The 17,107-nt window shown below is 60.8% G+C and overlaps 2 protein-coding genes across 27 annotated transcripts in view; both read left to right on the top strand.

Moving 5' to 3' along the window:
* MACF1 (microtubule actin crosslinking factor 1) overlaps positions 1-4,961 on the top strand; it is a 138,849-nt gene extending 133,888 nt beyond the window's left edge. For 19 of the 26 annotated variants that reach the window (XM_064525143.1, XM_064525132.1, XM_064525138.1 and 16 more), the window contains 4 exons: positions 75-286; positions 933-1,043; positions 2,953-3,076; positions 3,364-4,961. In XM_064525143.1, coding sequence (XP_064381213.1) covers positions 75-286; positions 933-1,043; positions 2,953-3,076; positions 3,364-3,620 — 704 coding nt within the window. In that variant the 3' untranslated portion in view covers positions 3,621-4,961. The remainder of the gene's footprint in view (positions 1-74; positions 287-932; positions 1,044-2,952; positions 3,077-3,363) is intronic. The other 7 variants (XM_026098048.2, XM_026098047.2, XM_064525142.1 and 4 more) reach the window with 1 other exon arrangement.
* Positions 4,962-7,029: 2,068 nt separating this feature from the next.
* LOC112982038 (bone morphogenetic protein 8B-like) lies at positions 7,030-16,962 on the top strand. The gene is made up of 7 exons (XM_064525146.1): positions 7,030-7,442; positions 13,630-13,822; positions 14,022-14,170; positions 14,642-14,836; positions 15,307-15,386; positions 15,723-15,833; positions 16,131-16,962. The coding sequence occupies exons 1-7, from the start codon at positions 7,052-7,054 to the stop codon at positions 16,278-16,280; spliced, it is 1,269 nt and encodes a 422-aa protein (XP_064381216.1). The 5' UTR covers positions 7,030-7,051; the 3' UTR covers positions 16,281-16,962.
* The last annotated feature ends 145 nt before the right edge of the window (positions 16,963-17,107 follow it).

Below are 17,107 nucleotides of genomic sequence, written 5' to 3'. Positions count from 1 at the left end.
CCTCCTGGGACTCGGTGACGGTCATGAGTTCACAACCGCCGCAGATCTCAGGAGACCTTTTTGTTTCCTTGCAGCACGAGGACGGACCAACCTCGAACTTCGGGAGAAATTCATCTTGCCGGAGGGGGCATCCCAGGGCATGACGCCGTTCCGGTCGCGAGGCCGAAGGTCAAAACCGTCTTCCCGGGCAGCCTCCCCAACTCGATCCAGTTCTAGTGCTAGCCAGAGCAACCACAGCTGTGCGTCCATGCCCTCCTCTCCGGCCACGCCAGCCAGCGGAGCCAAGGTAGGTGTTGCACTTCAAGCCGTTCTCCAGCTTTCCGTTCCTTTCCTTTAGAAACCGGCAGCCTCCAAACCCATTCCGGTGAGATGAGTGGATGGAGGAGAGGGAAGGTTGGGGTTCGGGACTCAGCGTTACTCAGATGTTCATGGAGGTGGAGTCTGACCCCAGCGTGGGGACAACCCTTTGGCACGCGGGACGGGGCGGGATGGTTCGCTCGTGCTCAGGACAGGTCGTCGTCTTGCTCCTCTGCACCACGAGCGTGGCTGGAGCTCCTCCCGGCCGGCGACCTCCGTGTGCCGAGCGCGAGCAGGCTCAGCAGAGGGGCAGCTGGGCTCCGAGAGCAGCGGCCAGGCTCCGCGTCTTCCCCAGCCACTGCTCTCCCGGAGCCGGGGCCTTGGGCCAGCACGGAGGAAGAAGTGATTTCCCGTTGTCTCTCCTTTCCTACCACATCGTTTGCCCATGCATGCTTTATTTTGTCTGTTTTTTTTTTCTTTTTGGAATTTATATATTTTCCGTTTGGTTCTTTCATTTCGTTTTTGTGCTGTTTATTTTTTTTCCCATTCCAGATACTTTTCTGTTTCATTTTTTTCACTCACTTCCACCTCTTCCCCCTTCTCCCCACCCTCTCTTTGGATTTTCCATTTCACAGACTCCACATCACTTCTCTCGATGTTATGACAAACCCTGGTTGATAAACAGTAAAGCGGGCACCCCTCTGAGGGGATACGATTATTCCGACTTCCAGCTCTCGAGCGCCGAGGTAGAGTATGGTCTCCTAGTCCCAAGGACCTGTCGAAAGGCTGGAGTGCAGCTGCCAAAGAGAAGTCCTGCTTCCTTTCCTGTTTTAATGCTTTTCCTTTCATTAGACCAGCGCTTGTTAGCACAGCTAACGCTGAGCCTGTGAGCGTTTTTCATGGGTTTCTAACTCGGCTTAAACAAAATACCAACTTTAGAATAAAATGCAATGCGCAGAGTTTTCTGCTTGCAATTAATGTTTACCCACTGCCAAACGTAAAGAGTAATATTTGTCATGTTTTGCTTTAAAAAAGAGAACATTTCCAAGCTTGAACAGCATTTAAGGATTCAAAAAAGGCCACGAGTGCTATTCAAAGACTGAGATCCACCAGCCGAGTTAAGCCTTGAAAATCGGCTGCAGCGCATGCGCAGTAACCACTCTGCCTTCATTTTTATGAAGTGCTAATATGTACCACCGTGTCGAAGCACGTTTGCTGTGTCTGGTAAGGTCACGGGCTAGCTTGTGTTTGATGCTCAGAGCAGGATGAATTCGCGCTGAGACTTCAATCGGCCTAAAATTTCAGCCTCCTCGTGGACTTTCCTGACCTTGCGAATTGGTGGTGATCAGAAATACCTGGTGGATTTGGGTGATTCACTTCAATGGTAGTTTGCACTGTCACAATAACTTGATCTTGCTTGAAAGCACTGACAAGCACAGATTTTTTTTTTAATCATCAGGTCAGGAGCACTTTCTGAATTGCTCTAAATTACCTGCTTGTTGCTATAATTTGTTTATGAAATAGGATCAAGGACCAGAATGGAAATCTCTGATAATGAAATCAGTACCCTCACGATCCCCCGTCATTTGAATTTAATTCCCACGGCAGCAGAAGGGGAGCCCACCGCCCGGCTTTCCCCCCCTGCTGCCCTGCCCTCTGCCGTAGCTCCGGTTTCACGAGATTCAGAGATTCTTAAGTTCTCCAAAAGTCTCCAAATTGCAGGGAGCGGAGGGAAACCTCTCCAGCTGCTGCTTTAAAGTACGTGGAGAGACGCCGTCGGGTGTCACCTCCGCAGCTCGCTGGTCCCGTCCGGAGGGACCGGGAGCTCCGTGGGCTGTTGCTCCCTGCAATAACGTGGTGCTGCCTCCAAACCACAGCTTGGGTTCGTGCCCAAAGCTGGAGCTGCCCTTTCCCGTTGGATTCAGGCACCCTCTCGCTGTCCTCGACGCCGTCCTCGGCCCTTGTCCGTCTGCGTCCTTCCGCGCCGGCGGAGGAGGCCGCGTGTCGTGCTGCTTTTCCCCGCGTTCATCCGCAACATCTTAAAGGTCACGGAGGGCACCCGCTCCAAGGCCCGCAGCGGAGAGCGGCCCAGGGCGCGTTGCCGGAGCTTCCCGGTCTGCGGTGTGCGCGTCCGGTCATCGCTGCCGCCTCGTCGGTCGTGTTTGTGCGTCCTTTGGAAGCCAGCGCAGACCTGGCCCCGGGGACGTACACCAGGGGAAAGTCCTGGCTTGCAGCACAGCGCAGATCCGCTCCTACAATATTCTTTTTTTTCCCTTTTGAAATGTTGCATTGTATTTAACCTTCCAAAACAGTCCTGGGCTGCTTAGATGCTAAAATATACATTTTTGCCAGATATTGCTTTCTCCTTGGGGAGTTGTAGACCCCGGATGATGCTGTGGTCCTCCGGACGGATAGCAGCTCTGCTTATTTTTTTAAAACGATCAGAAATAGCTGTGCATCAGCCTGCAGTGCCCAAAACTGCTGTGGGGATTCGCAGGATCCAGGCTGTTTTTCAGCTGCCGTGAAACGAGCGCTCGTGTCCTCCTTGACCATTAAGATGGATGTTTCTGACGCGTCCGAACCTCTGCCGTGGTCGGGCGAGGCCGGGTGCCCGCGCGGCGTCTGAGCGCGGCTCTCTCTGCTCTTCGTCCTCAGGTGACTCCGGCGGCGGGCAGCAAGCTGAAGCGACCCACCTTCCACTCCAGCCGGACCTCTCTTGCTGGGGACACCAGCAACAGCTCCTCTCCCGTCTCTACAGGTGCCAAAACCAGTCGGGCAGGTCAGTAATTCGGGGAAAAATCGGTAAAAACCCGGGCTGCTGCTCTTCCTAGCTGGTTTTTAGGTGGGGAGGAGGGATGCCCGAGCCGTCCTGCGGGCCCAGCAGGGAAACGCGGGGACGGCGCGAGCCGCTGTCCTCCTGGAGCGAGGCGGTGGCATCCCGTGTCCCGGGGTGGCGGGTTGCTGAAAGCGCCGCGTCCGTCGGGATGGGGAGGGAACCCCCCGGGAGAGCCGGCCCGAGCGGGACCCCCGCGGCGCCCTCACCCCGCTCCGGGCTTCGCCCCGCAGATCCCAAGAAAGCGGCGAGCCGTCCCACGAGCCGCGCCGGGAGCCGGGCGGGCAGCCGGGCCAGCAGCCGCCGCGGCAGCGACGCCTCCGACTTCGACCTGCTGGAAACGCAGTCGGCGTGCTCGGACACTTCGGAAAGCAGCGTGCCCGGGGGGCAAGGCGGCTCGCGCCGGGGCATGGCCAAGCCCTCCAAAATCCCGACCATGTCCAAGAAAACGACCACTGCCACCCCAAAAACACCAGGCCCCAAAAGATAATACTGTACTCGTACCCTCCGGAAAGAAAGAAAGAAAGAAAGAAAGAAAAAAACCAACCTGTGTCCAATTTTTAACCCTGCTACGTACATTGGATGTATATTTATTCTAAACGGGAGAAATTATATTGTTAAAAGTGTAAAAGAATAATTGTGTTATGAAGCTGCCTTATTTGTTTTTTTTTTCCTTTTTTGTAAGTTACTATTTTCATGTGAATATTTATGTAGATAAAAATTGCCTCTTGACGACCCCTGTTCAAAGAGGGGCCTGGAAAACTGAAATGTGGGAGAGAAGAGAGAAAAAAACAAAAAAAAAAAAAAAAGGAAGCAAAAAAGGTCAAGATGTGAAAGTGTAAAGAAAAACTAAAATATAAATAGGATTTCTGCGCGGTGCAGGGTGCGAACCTGCTTTATCTTTTAGGATTGTTTCCTAAATGCATCTTTATAAACTTAACTTGCTGTCTCAGCAAGGTAAATTATATTTAAAAGCAAAGACCTGAATCCTACAGTGTTCAAGGAACTCTCTTTTTGTAAATCACAGATACCTCAAACAGAGAAACATGAGGTGAGGGGACTTGGGGCTTACGTTTCCATTTTTTTTTTTTTAAGTTACGTGATTTTACCTGAAGAAAGTGGAGTTTGAATTAGTGACATTTGCACACACTACAGCTAAGTTCATTACAACTGCTGTCTTTAAAATACTGTCCCGGCAACTTCGCTTTTAAGGAACAAGCCGCGGTGGCGGGTTTGGGGCGAGGGTCCACGCGGAGGCCGGCCGGAGGCGGCGGCACCGGCGCGGTGGCGGGTCGGCATCGCCGGGCTGCCTCCTCGCGCGGCGGCGGGGGGGACGGGGTCCTCACTTCCAGCCTCCACGTTAGAGGGTTCCTCTGGACCGATGGCCTACGAGACTGACTCGAGTCGTTAATCACGGAATTGCTATTTATCTGCATCTCTTTTCCTATTTATTATTTAACTGGTCATTCCACTTCGAACCAGGCTGAGATTGATGTGACCTCTGCTCCTAGAAGAAATCTGGACTTACACGCACAGTCGCTTGTCCTTGAAATGAGTCTCACCAGCACACTTGCTACGAGTCCTGTCTCGCTTTTGTACGCTACTTTTTCTTTGTAATAAAATCAAACTGACCAAGTGACCAGGAGATGGGCGGGGGAGAGGGCTCTCCGGAGCGCCTGTATTTATTAAATATTGTTCCTCTTCGGCTCCGACCACGTTGCTGTGTGATTCTCTCAATTGGTTTAAATTGAGGCAAAACTGAAGCTCTACCAATGAATTGTTTAAAAACCAGACACATTTTTGTATTAAAATTGCTTGCGGTAATAAACGATCCTGCCTCCTACTTTATTCGGAAGCGTCCGCTTTTTAAGTGCGGGCGAGGGAAGGCGTCTCTGGAGCGGCTCCGTGGGGCGGCCGTCCGTGCTCCGGTTTCCTTGCGTGATGGATGGAGCGGGGGCCTTGCCCCACCGCCCGCCCCAGAGGTACGAGGGGGGTGTGTGAGGGTGGCGGGTGCCCCCTGATGAGTTGGGTGCTTGCTGGCGAGGGTGCTCGGTGATGCGGGTGCCCGTGGGGTGGTGCCTGGTGGGGGGGGGCGCACCGTGGGGGTTGGTGCTCGTGGGGGTGGGTGCCCGGGAGGGCGGGTGTCCAGCAAGGTGGGTGCCATGGAGGTGGGTGCTGGGGGTGGGCGTCTGGTGGGATGGGTGCCCAGTGGTTAAATGAGGGCCCACCGGGGAAGTGGGTGCCTGGTCGGATGGGTGACCATGGAGATGGATGCCGGGGGTGGCGGGTGCCCGTGAGGGTGGGTGCGAGGTGGGATGGGAATCCAGTGGGATGAGCGTCTGGTGAGCTGGGTTCCCCTGGAGGTTGGTGCCCATGGGGGCTGGTGCCTGCTGGTAAAGCGGGTGCCCGTGAGGGTGGGTGTCCAGTGGGATGGGTGTCTGGTGAGGGGGGTGACCACCGGGATGGGTGCCTGGTGGGATGGGTGCCTGGCAGGGTGGATGCCCAGCGGGGCGGATGCCTGGTAGTGAAGTGGGTGACCATGGGGATGGGTGTCTAGTGGGATGGGTGCTCGGTGGGGTGGGTGTCCAGTGGCGAAGTGGGTCCCACGGGGATGGGTGCCCGGTGGGAGGGATGCCCAGCATGGTGGGTGCCCATGGGGATGGGTGCCTGGTAGGATGGGTGTCCAGTGCAGCGGATGCTCGGGGGTGGGTGCCCAGTGGTGAAGTGGGTGCCCACGGGGATGGGTGCCTGGTAGGATGGGTGTCCGGTGCAGCGGATGCTCAGGGGGTGGGTGCCCAGTGGTGAAGTGGGTCCCACGGGGATGGGTGCCTGGTAGGATGGGTGTCCGGTGCAGCGGATGCTCAGGGGTGGGTGCCCAGTGGTGAAGTGGGTGCCCACGGGGATGGGTGCCTGGTAGGATGGGTGTCCGGTGCAGCGGATGCTCGGGGGTGGGTGCCCAGTGGTGAAGTGGGTGCCCACGGGGATGGGTGCCTGGTAGGATGGGTGTCCGGTGCAGCGGATGCTCAGGGGGTGGGTGCCCAGTGGTGAAGTGGGTGCCCACGGGGATGGGTGCCTGGTAGGATGGGTGTCCGGTGCAGCGGATGCTCAGGGGGTGGGTGCCCAGTGGTGAAGTGGGTCCCACGGGGATGGGTGCCTGGTAGGATGGGTGTCCGGTGCAGCGGATGCTCAGGGGTGGGTGCCCAGTGGTGAAGTGGGTCCCACGGGGATGGGTGCCTGGTAGGATGGGTGTCCGGTGCAGCGGATGCTCAGGGGTGGGTGCCCAGTGGTGAAGTGGGTGCCCACGGGGATGGGTGCCTGGTAGGATGGGTGTCCGGTGCAGCGGATGCTCGGGGGTGGGTGCCCAGTGGTGAAGTGGGTGCCCACGGGGATGGGTGCCTGGTAGGATGGGTGTCCGGTGCAGCGGATGCTCAGGGGGTGGGTGCCCAGTGGTGAAGTGGGTCCCACGGGGATGGGTGCCTGGTAGGATGGGTGTCCGGTGCAGCGGATGCTCGGGGGTGGGTGCCCAGTGGTGAAGTGGGTGCCCACGGGGATGGGTGCCTGGTAGGATGGGTGTCCGGTGCAGCGGATGCTCAGGGGGTGGGTGCCCAGTGGTGAAGTGGGTGCCCACGGGGACGGGTGCCCGGCGCGGTGGGTGCCCACGGGGATGGGTGCCCGGCACAGCGGCTGCCCGGCTCGGCGTGTCCCTGCGGGGCTGCGGGTGCGCCCGGGCTCCCGGTGCGGGGCGGCGCCGGCGGCCGGGGCCGTCCCTCGCCTTGCCCGGCCGGGGCGGGCCGGGGCCGGGCACCGCGCGGGGGCCGGGCAGCGCGGCGCCGCGGCGCTCGGGGCCGGGCGGGCGGCGGCGGCGGCGGCGGGGGGGCGGGGGGGGCCGGTCCCGGGCCGGGCCGGGTCGGCGGCGGTGCCATGGGGCCGCTGGGCGCCCTGGCGCTGCTCGGGGCGGCGGCGGTGCTGTGGCAGCTGGGCAGCGGCAGCGTCCTCCGCCGCCGCCTCCACGCCGCCGGCTTCCCGCAGCGGCGGCTCAGCGGCGGCGAGCGGCGCGACGTGCAGCGGGAGATCCTCGCCGTGCTGGGGCTGCCGGGGCGGCCGCGGCCGCGGGGCCCCGCCGCCGCCCGCGCCCCCGCCGCCGCCGCGCCGCTCTTCATGCTCGACCTCTACCACGCCGTGGCCGGCGAGGAGGAGGCGGAGGAGGAGGAGGCGGTGTCCCGGCCCGTGCTCACCGGCCTCAGCACCCAGAGCCCCCCGCCCGGCAGCGTCGTCAGCCGCGCCGACACCGTCGTCAGCCTCGTCAACGTGGGTGAGCGCCGCGCCGACGGCACCGGGCGCGCAGCGGCGTCGGGGCAGCCCGGGGCGCCCGGCGGGGATCGGGGAATCGGCGGCTCCGGGGCGCCCGGGCGCTCGGCGGGCACCGGGGACAGAGCCCCGCGGCTGTCGGGGCTCCCGGGCCGCAGCGCCGGGGGGGCACCGGGGGCAGCGCACGGTGGTGGTGGCGGGGGGACGGTACCGGCGAGCAGGGCGCGGAGCGGCGCGGTGCAGAGCGCGGCGGGGACCGGGGCGCACGGCGGGACCCGCCCGCGCATCGGCACCGGCAGAGCCGCCCGGTGCCCCCGGGACGGCGAGGACCCTGCCGGGGCTGCGGGCGCCGTCCGAGCCCCGCCGCCAGCCCAGCCCGTGCCGCCTCGTCCCTCCCCGACGTGAAACCCCGCAGACCAAACCTCGCTACCGCTGCCGTGTCCATCGCACCGTCGGCGCAGAGCATCCGTCGCGTTGTCGCGGTGCATCGCCGCCTGGAAAAGCCTCTTCTGCGCAGCGATGGCTCAGCGGCCGCGGAGAGGGGCTGCGGGGGCCGCGGGGGCCGCGGGCTGCACGCTGGTGCGGGAAGGTGCCCACCGCCGTCCCGGCCTCAGCGAGAAACCCAGCTGCCCTCAGACGAGGAGCTGGAGACGGGAAGGTGGTGCAGCAGGGCTGGCAGGCTGGGACGGTGCCGGCCGTAACGCGCTGCCTCCTGAGCACAGCCCAGTTTGATCTTCCCCCCAACTTGCAAGGAACCGGGAGTCGTCCACCCGAACGCTACCTCCATCGTAACCCAGCAAAGGGAAGCTGGAAACCACCACAGGATGAGGCAGGCTCCTAAATGCCCTCAAAACAAACGTCTCGGGGAAATGCTAGAGACTAAAACAGAGCAAACGTGGAACCAGTGCCAGGTTTCAGCAGCTCCCGGGGAGCCGCGCAGCAGAGCCTGAGCTGGGAGGGGGCTGCAGCACCTCCCTTGACCTGTTGCTCGATGGCACCGGGAGGACTTGGGTTTGCAGGCGCATAGGGACAACTCTCAGGTGAAAGGGAAGCAGGGAAGGAGTCATTTTTTTCTCCAGCCCAACCGCAGGCGCCAGGGCCCCGGCAGGACCCGGGCTGCCCCCCCCGTGCGCCCCAACTCCCCCCGGGCAGCAGGCGCCCGTGCAACCCAGGCAGGGAAGCAGCAGGGGCTGGCGGCCGGGGCGCGTGCGGGAGGGACGGCGGCTCGCGCGCGCCAGCAGCAGGGTGGAACGAATTACCCACGGTAGGACACTGAATCACGACTCAAAATAAAATACTCGAGGTTGCTAATTACTGCTGGAATCCTGTCCGGCTGGTTACTGGGCAGCACAGTGCTCCACTGCCGTCTCAGAGGCAGCTGCGCGAGCGGCGGCGGCGGCAGGGAGCTTTGCAGCCAGTGGAGCCAAGAGCATGCAGGGCACAAGGGGACAGTGACATTTTTAAGGCGCATCCGTGCAGAGGCGGGCGGCGGAGCGGTGGCCGGGCCCGGCGGCCCCGGGATGGCCGGGAGCCCTGGCTCGGGGACGCGGCTCCAGCGCGCGCTGTTCTTGGCGGCTGCGGGTGCCATGGCGTGCCAAGCGGCGTGTCGCAGGAAGGAGCCGCCCGCCAAGGTACCTGCCGAGGGCCGAACAGGGCTCCTTTCTTCTCCGGGCCCGGCCCCGCGCCCAGGGCGAAGGCTGCAGCGGGACTGGGCCCTACCGGGACAGCGCGGGGTGACGCTGCCCACCTGCGGCCAAGGGCAGGGGGGTTTTGCCACCCTGCTGTCCCCAGCGCTGGCCCCAGTGTCACCGTGTTACATCAGGAGTGCTTTGGGGAAGTAGGTTGGTGATGGAAAAACATCTGTCCAGGCAGCTGTGCAGTTGGTGCAGGAGGACGGCACCTCCCTGCCGGCCCCCCCCACCCCCCGCCCCCGGGCAAGCCGAGACCAAGGCAGATGCTGGGGCCACCAACCCCATTGCAGGATATGCACGAGAATGAATTACCCCCAAAAATGCTTTAAATTAGCAGGTTTGACTAGAGCCGCAGGTGATGGGCAGCTGGGGTGTAGCGGGGACGCGAGAGCTGGGGGAGCCCGAGCAGCACCCGCCTCGGCCCGGCTCTCCCAGGAGCAGCCGTGAGCGCCGGGGGACGCAGTTCCAGCCTGCAATTTGAATGCCTTTGATTTCTGCGGTGTTGTCAGCCCTGTCATGTTAATGAAATAAATCTCCGTGGGCGAAGGCTAGCTGTGATTTGCACGCGAAATTCGCTGCGTGATTATCCCGACGGGACATGCAACTGGGGCAGCTCGGTGCCCCACCGGGTGCTCGATCCTGCCGCATGCCGCGGGCCACGTGCACGGCTCCTGGCTGGCACCCCTTTTCCCTGGGAAGGGGAAACGGCAAACCTCTCCCGTGCACAAACCTCTTCCAGTTTGGCCAGCAAAGCACCTTTGGGCCATCCTCGCCGCGGGAGCGCAGTGATGGTGGTGCTGGGCACCGTCCGTCGGGTTTGGTTGCGACCGATCCGCCCGGCCCTTCCAGCTCGGGCCCTTTCCGAGCGGAAAGAAAACACCTGAGGGCAGCGCGGCCCTTGCTATTTTTGCATGCAAACTTAAAGAATCAGGTGCATTTTATTTTTAAGCCTGGTGTCTGGATGGGCTTTGAGATTTCCTCTTCGCCGAGGCAGAGCGACGGGCCGCGAGTCATGTTTGCGCGCAGGGTATAATCACGGCAGAGAGCGGGTTGTACGGGACAGGCTGGCGGAGGGTGTTCGCAGCGCTGAGGTGCCCTTGGCCGCTGCGCCCTCCCTGCGGCATGACCCGACGCCTCCCTTTCTGCCTCTCCTTTCCCTTCCTCTCCCTTTCCCGCTGCTCTCTCATTCCCACCCTTGCTGTCCGAGCCGCTTTTCAGCATCCCAGCGCTGTGCAAGCCGTGGTTAAGCATTGCCCCTCCCTGTTTCAGGCTTTTGGGGGGTTTCTCCCAGAGTGAGTTGCACCCCGTGCAGGCATCCGTGCCGGTGCGCCATGCACATCCGCTGCGTGTGCTCTACATGGAAAAATTTTTGGGAAAAAAAAAAAAAAAAAAAAAAAACCCGGACTCCGCCTGGGACAGTCTTGCACCTCACCCGCCGCCGGCAGTGTTTGCACAGCTGGACGTGGCGGGGCTGCGCCTCGGGGCTGGGCCCGCTCGCGCCCCGACGGGGGTGGCAGGGCTGCAGGTGCCCCCGGCCGCCCCGGCCGCTGCGGCTCCGGCATCCGTCTCGGAGCCGCTCGGGAAGCGCTGCGGCAGCCCGGCCGCGTGCGGGAGCGCGCCCAAATCCTCCCCTGGCTTTGGAAAGCTTCCGGAGTTTATTTTTTCCTGCTCGCCACTGCAGGGTAGCATCTTCCTTGCATCTCGCTTAAACCTATTTTAAGAGTCGCAGCACTTTCATGTGGTCGAATATCCTGGCATTTCCTTTTAATTTAGTGTCCAAAATGATCATGGGGACCGTTCGGAGGCAGACAGGGCTAGTAATTACGACCGATGCGGCGTTTATAGAAACAGCGTGTGCACGCAGAGAGTTTGCAACGAGAAAGCGCAGCTCAAAATAACCAGCCGGGCGAACAAGGCAGAGGGAAGCCGTCCCGCCGCCCGCGGAGCGCCGGCTGCGAAGCCGGGGGGGGCCGGATCCGTGCCGGGGTGCTGCTGGGGGGCAGAGCATATATATATATATTTATATTTATATTATATATATATATATATATATATATATATATATATATAGAGAGAGAGAGAGAGAGAGAGAGAGAGAGAGGTATATGTATTTGGGGGGGGGGGGATGCACATTGCGTGGTTGGGGCATTTGGGAAGAAGCAGCATCCTTTAGGAGAGCAAGGGGAGATGCCAAAGGAGGGGGCAAGGAAGGAGAAGAGCCTGGGTTGGGTTTTTTTAGCGTGTCTAATCCGCAATCCGGATAATCCGCCCACGGATAATTGCGGGTTGGCTGCAGAGCTGAGTCAACCCTCTGCCAGTCGCTCGCCGGGAGCCGGGAGCCCGCGGGAGAGGCGGGATGGGGAGCGCCGACGACCCCGGTGCCGTGTCGGCAGCTGCCGTATCCCACCCGTCCGGCTCCCATCGCCTTTGCTCCGCTGTGTTAACCCAAAGGCAATACAGAGGGGGTCATTTTGCTCCTGAATTTCAAAGGGGGGTTTCCATTCCTGAACTCCTGCTTTAGCAGCCAGCAAAACCTGGGATTTCTCCCAGGCTTTCACCCCAGCACGGGGAAGCGCGCCGTTAAGTCCCGCTGATTTGGTTCGTCAAGGTGCGTGACGCATCACGGTCTCGCTCATCAGCAACTCATCCCCGCTCAGGTTTGCCTGGAAGCCCCTGGGCTCTTCTCCCTGGTTGCTTCCAGCTTATCCACGTTTCTGGAGCATCTCGGCAGCCTCCGGAGCAGGCACGGCTCTGCCAGGGTCCCCACGCGTCCCCCCCGTGTCTCAGCGGGTCGAAACTCAGCTGCTGCTCTGCAAAGCCGCGGTTTCACCGCGAATCCTTCCTGCGCGGTTAACTCCCCGCGGGGCGGCTGATTCCCGGCGGGGGAGAGGGTCCCGCTCACCCACGTGCCCGGGGGTCCCCGAGCCAGCCCGCGCCGCCGGGGCAGGAAGCGCTCGCCGCATCCGTCCCAGGCTTTTTTTAAAGCAAGGCTTGCGGTGAGCCCAGGAGCTGGAGGGAATGTGTGTTTTCTTTAAAAAAAAAAAAAAAAGGTCCCACAGATGCGTAATTAAAATCTCAGAGCTGAGTTTGGCGGGATGGTCTGTGCCGCTCGCTCCCCGTGGGCAAAGCCGTGCTGTGCCGTGTCCCGCTCCAGAGCCGCTCGCGCACAGCGGCCGGCCGAGGAAAAGCCCCAAAACCTGCATCCAAGCGGCTTTTTGGAGCAAAAACACCCCTTTCAGGGCTGCCCCGTGCTAGAGGCAAGAAGGGCCCCCAGCGTCGCCCGCCCGGGAAGCGCCAGCCCCAACCAAACGGCACGGGCAGACCTCGTGGTGTATTAAAGTTGGAATTTTTTTTTTTCTTTTTTTCCACCGGAATCAGTCAAAAGTTGCACTAAAACAACACGCATGTTTGGATTTGGAAAAACAAAACGCACTGGATCAGATTCGCTACGTTTCTTTTATGCTTGAAGCAGGAGGAGTTTTAATCGCTTTAATAATATTCAGTCATGGCAGCCCGGCATATTTTTAAAGAGCAATTTGAAGAAAATAATTACATATCATAGAAGCAGTGTGGGTATGCGTTACCATAAAGAAACACAGTATATATTTTTTGTTTGTTTGTTTGCTGGACTTACTTAATTTAAATAAAAAAAAGTCACAAGAGCTTTCTGCTTTCAATATGCAGCAGATTTCTGCAGAAAGTAGATGCTGGAGTAAAACGCGAGCTTTAATTTTTTTTTTGCAGAACAGTTACCTGGCCGTTGCCCCTTCCCAGACTCCAGCAGCTCAAAACATTTTCATTTCCTGGGCCTAGCCAAGACATACAGCTGAGAGCGAGGAAAAGGAGGGGGCAAAAAGCCCAAAATTGCTCCGGGCGCAGAGGCTGGAAGCGGCGGCAGCCTGTGCTCCGGCCCCGCGGCGTTTTGGCGATGCCGCACCGGCGCGAGCCCTCGGGATTCGGGAGGGCTGGGACTCGCGGCGACCGCCCCGGCCTGGCCGGTTGTGTCCCCCAGTGCCTTGAGCATCCGCTGCACTTGCAAAAAGCCAAATTTGGCTGGGGGGGGAGGACAGTTTTGCGGGACAGGGCGCAGGTGGGGGATGCTCAACGCCCGCCGAGGATGCATGAGTGGGGAGATTTTTAACCCTTTGCATGCCGGGGGGGGGGGGGTGGCATAGAGGTGGCACAGGACTCAAACCCCCCCTTTCCCCCAGCCATGCTTCCTCGTGCACCGCCGTGCTCCTAAATCGATGTTGGGCAATGATGGCTGGCAACTCCTGGGGGCTTTGCAGAGGGATAAAAAGTCCCAGGAGAGGAAAGCTGGGGCTTTGCAGCAGCCAACGCAGAGCAAAAGCCGCCAGCACGGCGCGGGGACAGATGCAGCCGCCGTGCAGGCTGCCTGCAACCACCACTGCCTTGGGGAGACGTGTTCCCGCGCCATGGGAAAAAAAATCCGGGCAACGGGAATTGCACTAAGCCCTGCCTGACCCTTTCCTCTTGCAGTGGAGCAGGACAGGGACATCTTCTCCCCGAAGCCCTACTGGAAGGAGTTCAGATTCGACCTGACGCAGATCCCCGCGGGCGAGACGGCGACGGCCGCCGAGTTCCGCATCTACAAGGCGCGGGGCGGCACCCGCCACGCCAACAGCACCCTCCGCGTCAGCATCCACGAGGTGCTGGCCGAGCACGCCAACAGGTGCCGGGGACGGGCAAACGCCGGGGAAACCGGGAGCACCGCGGCCGGCCCGTTCCCACGGCTTCCGCGCGGGGGGATGATGCATCCCGGCTTTTGCATGGCGGTTGGAAGGGTGCGTTCTCGCTGCTGGAAAATAGTCCTGGCCTTTGGGTGCTATTACTCACCTTCTCTTTTTTCTTTTTCCCCCACATTTCTCTAGGGAATCGGACTTATTCCTGCTGGACGTGCAGGACCTCCGGGCCGGCACCGAGGGCTGGCTGGTCTTCGACGTCACGGCCGCCAGCACCCACTGGGTGGTGGGTCGGAAATGCACCCTGGGGCTGCGGCTCTACGTGGAGACGGACGAGGGTAAGGCCGCCAGCGGTGCCAGGGCCGGACAGTTTGCACGGCAAAGCTGCTGCCTTCCCAAGGCGCGCGGGCTGACGGCATCGCTGGTGTGGTCTGCAATAACCGCACGTGCTTAATGGGTCCTTTACCTGGAGCGATTCCCATGGGTGGGGTGGTTTTTTGAGGATTAACCCTCTTTTCACCAAAATCTGCTCCAGAGGCGCCTTTGCGTGAGTTTGGGGTGAGTGGGAGGCTGAGGAGTGCAAAGAGCATCTCCCCCTCCGCGGTGGGGAGACGGCGCGGGAAGGGGCACCGGCATCCCCATCCTCCCGGGCGGTGAAGGCTGATGTCGGGCTGGGGGGGGTCCCACGGGTGATGCTGCGGATGATGCCACGACCGCAGCACTTTGCTGCAAGCTGCTCCCCAGGCTTTTCCCATGCCGTGCCGGTGTTGCATCCCGGCCGACGCGTGCCCGCTGCTCCGCCGCTGCAGGGCACAGCGTGGACCCCGGGCTGGCCGGGCTGCTGGGGCGCCGCGGCCCCCGCTCCAAGCAGCCCTTCATGGTGACGTTTTTCCGGGCGAGCCCCGGCCCCGCGCGAGTCGCCCGGGCGGCCAAGCAGCTGCGCAAGAGGCAGCCCAAGAAGACGAACGACCTCCCGCATCCGAACAAGCTGCCGGGGATTTTCGGTAAGCGCCCCGGCGGGGGGACCTCCGCGGGCGGCGGCGGCGGGCCGGGCGCGCGCGGCGGGGAAGAAACGGGCCTTATCCGAAATACAAGGCGCCGCTGTTGCCGCCGTCAAGGGGGCTTTTGTTCGGGCAGGAAGACCCCTCCCTGCCCCGCACGGCGGCTCCGGGTGAGCTACAGTCACTGGCTCTGTTTTCCCGGGATGCGGGTCGGTTCCTGTGAGCGGCGAGGGATGCACAGGCCCTTGAGGCGGTTTGGGGCCGAAAAGCGGCCACGCCGGCTGGGGGACCCCCCCCCCCAGCAGCCCCCCCAGCCAGCAGAGCAAGGCAGGCCGGGGCCGTCCAAGGTTCCTCATCCCCGTTTTGCAACGCGGAGGGGGTTGCTCTGCTTTTGCTCCTCCGGCATCGCACGGGCTGTTCACTGGGGGTGATTTTGGGGGGGGGGCCGCCGCAGCCTGATGCTCTCCCCGCAGATGAGGCCCACGCCGCCGATGGCAGGCAGGTCTGCCGGCGCCACGAGCTCTACGTCAGCTTCCAGGACCTCGGCTGGCTGGTAATTTCCCTTCCCTGAGCCGGGTGTTTCTCCCGGGAAAAGAAAATGCAAATGCAAATGCAAATGCAAATGCAAAAAAAAAAAAAGAAAAGAAAAGCCCCCCCCCCCCCCCCCCCGGCCCCTTTTGGTCGCATTTCCAGCCTTTTGGTGCATAAGTGCTTCGGGCCTCGCTGCAGCGCTGCGCCTGGAGTAACTCATGCAAACGTGGCTGGATACAACCCGAAAGCCCACCGGTGACCCCGCGCAGCTCTGCCCTCAGCCCGAAATCCAAACCGGCCCTGGGCGGGGGTGCGGGTGCCCGGCACCCGCGGCCTCACCGGCGCCGCTCCCTTGCAGGACTGGGTGATCGCCCCGCAGGGCTACTCCGCCTACTACTGCGAGGGCGAGTGCGCCTTCCCGCTGGACTCGTGCATGAACGCCACCAACCACGCCATCCTGCAGTCCCTGGTCAGTGCCGCGTCCCGTCCCCGCCGGCAGCCGGACTAGGGCGACGTCGAGGGCGTTTGGGTCCCGGCGCGGCCCCGCGTGGCCCCCGCGGGCGCCCCGTGGCTGCGCGGTGCTTGCGGCGGGCGGCTGCCCCGGCTGCGACGCCGGACGTGCCAGCGCGGTGCCCGCATCCCCCTCCCAGCACGAACGGCAGCACGGCTGCCAAGCGTCGGGAATCGGTGCTTTTAGTGAAAAGCGGGAAAAAAAATCCACCCGTCGGGGCGCTTCGGGGGGGCTCACGGGCCGCTCTGCCCCCAGGTGCATCTGATGAAGCCCGAAGCGGTGCCCAAGGCCTGCTGCGCCCCGACCAAGCTCAGTGCCACCTCCGTCCTCTACTACGACAGCAACAACAACGTCATCCTCAAAAAGCACCGCAACATGGTGGTGAAGTCGTGCGGCTGCCACTGACCCCCGTGCAAGGCGCCTTTCGCGGGCTGAATCGTAGCAAAAGCCGGAAAAGTCAAAATAATTAATAATATTAAACCCTCACGACCCTCCTTCCCCAGACTGGATGTAAATAATATAAAACTTTTATTCTCTTATTGCACTTAATGAGACAAACACACACACACACACACATATACATACATGCATACATACGTGTATATATACACACACACACATATAATATATATATATATAATATATAATATATATATAAAATATATATTTTATATATATATATATATAGGGGAGAGAGAGAGCACGTTTGTGGCTGGTTACGTGTCATTTTGGGCCATGGCTCCTGGCTTTTCCCCGGAGCCGCTGCCTCGCCGGCTCCTGCAGTCTTAATTATCGCTGGCGCAGCCCAGGCTGCCGGTAATTAGGGCCGGGGAGGCGGCGGCGGAGCTGCGCCGGGGTTGAGCTGTATCTAGCCGCTGCCTAACCCGGCTCTGACCAGTGCTTCTGAGTCCCTGCGTGAAAACACCGCCAGCCAATTAAGCAGCCGGCTGACTAACCCGCTCCTGTTTACTCAAAGTTTAAAAAAACCTCAGCCAATTGGAAAAAAAAAAAAACAAGGCAAAAAAAAATGAAGCCGCATTGAGCTACGACACTGTTATAAAATAAACGCCTAGTTTGGCAAGTAAACACGGAGTTTCTCTTGCTGTTTGGGTTTTAATAAATGTCACGGCACAGCAGCGTGCGGCTCCGCGGGGACGAGTGCACGAGTCCCGCTCCCAGGAGCGCGGGAGGCGTCTGCAAGGGCCCTCTTCAAAATTTTGAGGTTTTAACAG

The sequence above is a fragment of the Dromaius novaehollandiae genome, chromosome 23 (genome assembly GCF_036370855.1).
Source record: "Dromaius novaehollandiae isolate bDroNov1 chromosome 23, bDroNov1.hap1, whole genome shotgun sequence".
NCBI classification, from domain to species: domain Eukaryota; kingdom Metazoa; phylum Chordata; class Aves; order Casuariiformes; family Dromaiidae; genus Dromaius; species Dromaius novaehollandiae.
This window is presented reverse-complemented; position numbering and strand designations above follow the sequence as displayed.

Bases quoted from the DNA above. Each gene is read 5' to 3' on its own strand.
- LOC112982038 (XM_064525146.1), top strand. From the start codon at position 7,052: ATGGGGCCGCTGGGCGCCCTGGCGCTGCTCGGGGCGGCGGCGGTGCTG. The intron at 7,443-13,629 runs GTGAGCGCCGCG...TTCCTCTTGCAG, and splicing joins CGTCAGCCTCGTCAACGTGG to TGGAGCAGGACAGGGACATC. The intron at 15,387-15,722 runs GTAATTTCCCTT...GCTCCCTTGCAG, and splicing joins TCCAGGACCTCGGCTGGCTG to GACTGGGTGATCGCCCCGCA.